This window comes from Sinocyclocheilus anshuiensis, unplaced genomic scaffold (assembly GCF_001515605.1).
Source record: "Sinocyclocheilus anshuiensis isolate Anshui unplaced genomic scaffold, SAMN03320099.WGS_v1.1 scaffold732, whole genome shotgun sequence".
NCBI classification, from domain to species: domain Eukaryota; kingdom Metazoa; phylum Chordata; class Actinopteri; order Cypriniformes; family Cyprinidae; genus Sinocyclocheilus; species Sinocyclocheilus anshuiensis.
This window is the reverse complement of record NW_015554133.1, coordinates 48,397-55,132: the sequence shown is the minus strand read 5'-3', so window position 1 is coordinate 55,132 and position 6,736 is coordinate 48,397. Positions and strand designations below refer to the sequence as shown.

Sequence of the window (6,736 nt, the reverse complement as noted above, 5' to 3'; positions counted from 1 at the left end):
TCGTCTTTTGTTTTTTTTTTTTTTTTTTGGGACCTGTGGTATTTTTTTTTAGGATTATCTGATTAATAAAAAGTTAAAAAGAACAGCATTTATTAAAAAAAGAAAGTTTGTGTTACAATATACAATGCTATTCAAAAGTTTGGGGTACGCACATTTTTTCCTATTAATACTTTTATTCAGGAGGAATGTGTTAAATGAATAAAAAGTCATAGTAAAGACTTATATTGTTAGAAAATATTTCTATTTTAAATAAATTCTGTTCTTTTTAACTTTGTATTCATCAAAGAATCAAAGAAAAAAGTATCACAGTTTCCAAAAAACAATATGAAACGGCACAACAGTTTCAACACTGATAATAAATCATCACACACACACACATATATATATATATATATATATATATATATATATATATACATACTTATTGTATATGCTGAGAAAAAATATAAAGGGAGAACTAAATATGTTCTCTTCATTTACAAGGCATCTAAAAGAGAGAGAGAAAAAGTTTTGTTATTGTTTGGAAATGTAGTAGATTCCATGCCATGATTTTAAATATTAAATAAAGCCTTTTAATATAACAACAGTGAAAAGTATGTTTGTGTTTTAATTGACTCATTTATTATGTATTTTATTCCTTGATATGTGCACACTTTACTGAATGCAGCTAATTAATTTCGTTCCCTTTGAAAAAGACAAATCCCTTTAAAATGTAGCATATTAACATAAAATATTTAAACATGCATGGTCCATCTATATATTTGTTTTGCAATAGATTTCTGGGCAGGTTATTTGTATCAAATTAATTTAGCATGCACAGTTAGGTTTCCAATACCAGTGCAGCTGAACATGCAATGCTGCCACCTAGAGGAAATGTGAAAATAGAGACAGAAAGGCAAAATGCAAATCCATTATGCAATCCCAAGGTTGAATGTGGATAACTTCATATAGGGTGCAATATCCTGTACATATATGTCACTAACAGATCAAATGGACTGTTGAATTGGGGGGGGATAGGCTACAGCAGATCTGATATGTGGTATGCAGAGTAAACCAAGAGTTGAGTAAACAGGGCACATAGGTCCATGACCACCGCAAGAGAAAGTCCACGATAAACAAACAAACAAATAAATAAATGTGTTTTTTGTTTGTTTGTTTAATACAAATTTCAAAATATTTTATAATAGCCTACTTTAATTTTTAAAATGAGGATATTCTTTTCAAATCACTGCCAACAAACAGCAGGTTCTCAATCTGACAAATTTGTTATTCGCTAATAATGCATTTGTGTGTGTGTGTGTACTGGTTTATATATTCTGGTGGGGACTTAAACCTGACTACAAACAGACTAATGGGGACTCGTGTCACAGTGGGGACCTAAATTGTGGTCCCCACGGGTACAAAAGCTTATAAGTCATACAGAATTAAGTTTTTTGAAAATCTAAAAATGCAGAAAGTTTCCTGTGATGGGGTAGGTTTAGGGGTAGGGTTGGTGTAGGGCAATAGAATATACGGTTTGTACAGTAGAAAAGCCATTACGCCTATGGAGAGTCCCCACAAGGATAGCTGACCAGACAATGTGTGTGTGTGTGTGTGTGTGTGTGTGTGTGTGATATGTGTGTGTGATATTTCCTAGTCGCTTGAATATTACCATGGAAGAAGTACCAAAAACACACCAGCGGGAACAGCAGCCTGATTGTTTACTGCTTGCGTCGCTTGTAAAGGTGCGTTCATCACCTTCTATCTCCGCCTATTTCAAAGGTCGCTCGATACTTTTCGTCGGGGATTTTTTTACTTTCTTTTCTCACTGCCTCAAAACACTGTGGCAACTTTTTAATGTTTAATTGTCCTGGTTTTTAGCCTCGACTGTCGAGATTCATGCAGCAAATGTGTTTAACGTTTCAATTCAAAATCGCCATTAAGCTGCACCTCACACACAGAAGAAACACTCTCGAGTGAAGATGGCAGTTATGAAGTTTTTGGTTTACGTTACATGTTTCTGTTTGTCTCAAGGTAAGTCCGAAATCTTTTTAAACATGGAGCCGAGGTGAAGTAACTCGTAATACAATGAAAGACTGCCTATTGTAGCCCCGCCAGGTGCAGTGAACCGTGTTTTGTCGAAACGACAACAGGCATTCACGGATTTCTTTAAGAAGTCGTAGGCTTAGTTTTAAAAAATGTGGAATTGGTTTAGAATTATTTTAGATAATAGAGTAACATTAAGGCATTGTTGAAGCCAGAATAACAAGATTAAAAGTTGAACGTGTATAAACTTTGCTGCATTCTCTCTTTGAATTAGGGACTTTCACTGAACTTTGTACTGAAGTTGTTCTGTGATCTTTTGTACAGATAAATAAAGCATGTAAAACCATTGATAATATTATAGTGATTTCTTAAAGGGGTCATATGATGCGTTTTCAATTTTTCCTTTCTCTTTGGAGTGTTACAAGCTCTTGGTACACATTTCATTACACCAAATACACAAAATAATGTTATTTTTAGCAGCATCATATGACCCCTTTAAAAAAAACTGATTTGTTGTTTGTTGGCAATATTATGTTTGTTGTGGGTGGCAACTTGTTGATTTAACGAAACAAACTAAGAACATGTCCAGGTCATACTTCACCCCAAAATAAAAATAATTAAATAAGTAATTAGCCTATGTTTTGCAAAACGAAGATCAAATGCCATTAAGAATATTAACTTCAATATTAAGTTTGCACAATTTGATTATTTACAACTGGAATAACTATTGTGTGTGGGTTTTGTGTGTGTGTGTGTGTGTGTGTGTGTGTGTGTGTGTTTCCTTGTTATTATTCAATTTAATTTGACCAATTACAAACATTGTATTACAACACCTTTGCTGTTATACAGTCGAGATTGCTTTATTACATTAATGACAGTCAGTGTCACTCAATACATTACTGTGTCCAAGTGTATTTTGCGATAGATTATTAAACACGCTTAATAATCTTTCAGCATAATATGAAGTCTTGTATTTATCGTTTGTGATATATGGCCCGGATATGTTTTTTCTGAGATTCCCCCACAGGGTGTAAGAAGTTGTTTCACTAATGGGATTTTTTTCATCTGCTTTAGATTTAGTTTTTTGCGTTGACTATGGCGAAAGTGGAAACAAGATCATACTTACTCCAAGCATCCGTGGAAAGCCTGAAGAAATACTGTGGACACATAATGGCAACAAGGTTCTGGAATATGATGGGAGTGAGGTGGCGAAATATGGCTCATTTAAAGACCGTGTAGATCTTGATTTTGAAACAGGACAGCTCACAATAAGAAAACTAAACAGCCAAGACAGTGGCAAATATCAGTCTGAAATTTGGATCAATAGGAATGCTCAAATCTCCAGTCATAATTTGACAGTTTTGGGTAAACTATCTATATATCTCAGATGATTATGTGCAGATTAGTGCCTAGTAGTCTCCTACAGTAGATTATTGTGAATAGACCACTTACTGTATATATCAGCAACTGTTTGACTTCCTAAATTATGTGTAAAAATAATTTTCATTATAAATTGGAGAAGACATGACCAGCATGCACTTAGACCTACTGTATGGTGGCATTCATAAAGTTTAGGTGTTGTATCTAATTGTCAACTGATATGGGTTTTTCAGTGGCTAGTATGAAAGTGGTATGAAATGAGAATTGTGTAAATCAGCTGTATTTCAATTTAATTTAAATTTACACAATAAATTACACTAAAATTGTTTAAATCACAGACAGTACATTAGTCACTGAAAAGGTCATTTTTGTTTTGTAAATTTTAATTGTTGATTTATAATCTCAAAATGACTTATTATCATTAAATACCTGCCTGTCTTAGATGCTCTGCCGGAGCCTCAGGTGACCTGTGAACTGGATGAGACTTGGAATTTTAAAAAACTGTCCTGTTCAGTGGTATCCCAGACTCAGCCAAGCTATGAATGGAGTGGACCTAATATAAAACAGCTGGGACCAACACTTCTTGTTAATGAACAGGAGGAAAACCACAACTCAGTCTATACCTGCACTGTGAAGAATAAAGCTGGAAGCAGGACCACAGACTTTACTCTGCAAGACTGCCACACAGGTGAGCTAGTAAATCATTCAACACAATACCTTGAGACTTTGATGGTAGATGCTTTAAGCTGTTTCTTGAATGGTTTTGGTTGCAGGCAGAGAAAGCCCTGCTGTGCTTGTTCCAGTCTTAATAGTGACAGTGCTTCTCATTATTCTGCTTGCTGTGCTGGCATTTTACCTCTACAGACATAAAAAACAAAAGCGTAAGTGCCATGAAAAAAATATTCAACATATCACCTTCAAGATGCATCTTTAATTAACACCCATGTCTCGCAAAGATTATATTACATAGATTAACATAATTTTCTTTTTGTCATGTACATGCACGAGAAGTAGGGAAATCTGAACTAAAAAAAATGGACCTTGAAAATGGTAAGATAAGAATTTTCGAAAATATATATTTCTTCTTTGCTTTCTACTTCTACTATTTCTACAAAACTAAAGTTATATATATTTTTTATATACTTCAGCTTAATTCAATCATCTCTAAGAAATTCAATAATTGATATTTGCATACTGTATCATTTGCATGGTAGGTAGCCTGTCTTATTATTTGAGGATTGGATGAGTTATTTAAATAGGCAGGACTTTGCAACAAGTGACCAATTCCTGACAGTACTTTTAATTTATAAGCACAGCTGAACAGCGAGTGATCTAAACACTCAAATAGGGAGTTAATAGAGCATGAGCATTTATATAATGAAAGATTTGTTTGTATTATAAAAAAAAATGTTTTCTACTAATGTAGGTGAATGCGATAACCTGTTGAGAAATGTACCAATGGAGGCTATGCCAGGTAACAAAAGATTTACTATTTTTGCCATTATTAGTAATAACATTGTAATTAGACATGCTGACATCAGATTTGTTGCACATGTTGCTGAATATCACTATAAACTCTCAGCTCTTATTGAGAATGATTGTCTTTCAAGGTTAACACTTGAATCTGTTGTTAAGGTCTCTGAGTGGTTTGTCAATGTCAATGTCAATGTCAATTTTATTTCTATAGCACAACTAAACACAACAACAGTTGACCAGTGTGCTTTACACCAATACAAGAGACCGTAAAAAAAAAAAAAATAATAATATATATATATCAATATATAATTAAGAAAATCATAAAAGCAAAAACACACAGTGCAATACATTTCATTACTGACCATATGCCAGTTCAAAAAGGTAAGTTTTTAACCTAGATTTAAAAACAGATATGGTTGGAGCAAATCTAATATTGGAGGGTAGTGCATTCCACAATCTGGGAGCAGCTACTGAAAAGGCCCGGTCACCCCTACTTTTCAGCTTTGATATCGGAATACGTAGCAATCTCTGATTAGACGACCGGAGAGACACAACTGGACGATGTTCTGTCAGTAAATCCGAAAGGTAAGGAGGGGCCAGACCATTTAAAGATTTAAATACTAAAAGAAGAATTTTAAAATCAACACGGTATCGTACAGGCAGCCAGTTCAAAGTGTGTAGCACTGGAGTAATGTGGTCCCGTTTTTTAGTACATGTCAGAAGTCTTTTTTTTTTGTACCATCTGTAACCGGGATAAAGCTGATTGGCTAATCCCGTAGTACAGTGAATTACAATAGTCTAGCCTCGATGTTAAAAATGCATGAATTATTTTTTCAAAGTTATTAAAAGATAATATAGGTTTTACTTTAGCTAAAAGACGAAGCTGGAAAAAGCAGGATTTGACCACTGAGTTTATTTGCTTGTCAAATTTTAAACCATCATCGAACACAAAACCCAAGTTCTTTACCCAAGGCTTTGCCGGAAGTGTTGAATTACCTAGGGTTATTTGACTAGGAGAATCAGATGAGCCAAAAACTATGATTTCAGTTTTATTCTCATTAAAATTGAGGAAATTTAAAGATAACCAAGCTTTCACGTCAGATAGGCAGGCCCTAAGTGTTTCCAGCCCATCAGTATTAGGTTTTAAGGGTAAATATACTTGAGTGTCGTCCGCATAGCAGTGGAACGACAACCCATATTTCCTGAAGATAGACCCTAATGGGAGCATATATAGCGTGAAAAGAATGGGAGCTAAAATGGATCCCTGTGGGACACCACAGGAAAGAACAGCAGCCTCCGACGAATATTCCCCAATATTTACACTGAACTTCCTATTTGAAAGATAAGATCTAAACCATTCAAGGGCAGCTCCTTTGATACCAACACAATGCTCCAAGCGAGCAAGAAGGATAGCATGATCTACCGTATCAAAAGCCGCACTCAGATCTAGCAGCACAAGTACGGTACAATCCCCAGAATCGGCAGCTATTAACACATCATTTAGAACCTTCAGGAGTGCAGTCTCTGTTGAATGATATTTTTTAAAACCTGATTGAAAAAGCTCGATTACCTTATTTTTATCTAGAAAACTCTGCAGTTGTTGCAGCACTGTCTTCTCTAAAATATTTGAAATAAAAGGCAAGTTAGAAACTGGTCTAAAATTAGCCAAAACATTTAAGTCTAAGTTTGGTTTCTTTAACAAATTGCGAACTATAGCATGTTTTAAAGCTTCCGGTACCATGTATGTTTCCAGACATCGATTTATTATGTTTAAAAGATAAGGCCCCACTGCATCGAAAACTTGTTTTAAAAGAAATGGAGGGATGGCATCCATAGAGGAGCCTGACAGTTTTAA

The 6,736-nt window shown here is 34.7% G+C and overlaps 1 protein-coding gene across 4 annotated transcripts in view; it reads left to right on the top strand.

Moving 5' to 3' along the window:
* Positions 1-1,719: 1,719 nt before the first annotated feature.
* The window catches only part of LOC107670335 (myb-like protein X), a 10,479-nt gene continuing 5,462 nt past the window's right edge, over positions 1,720-6,736 (top strand). For 3 of the 4 annotated variants that reach the window (XM_016462913.1, XM_016462910.1, XM_016462909.1), the window contains exons 1-6: positions 1,720-2,013; positions 3,100-3,390; positions 3,848-4,093; positions 4,179-4,286; positions 4,417-4,455; positions 4,832-4,879. In XM_016462913.1, coding sequence (XP_016318399.1) covers positions 1,962-2,013; positions 3,100-3,390; positions 3,848-4,093; positions 4,179-4,286; positions 4,417-4,455; positions 4,832-4,879 — 784 coding nt within the window. In that variant the 5' untranslated portion in view covers positions 1,720-1,961. The remainder of the gene's footprint in view (positions 2,014-3,099; positions 3,391-3,847; positions 4,094-4,178; positions 4,287-4,416; positions 4,456-4,831; positions 4,880-6,736) is intronic. The other variant, XM_016462912.1, reaches the window with a different exon arrangement.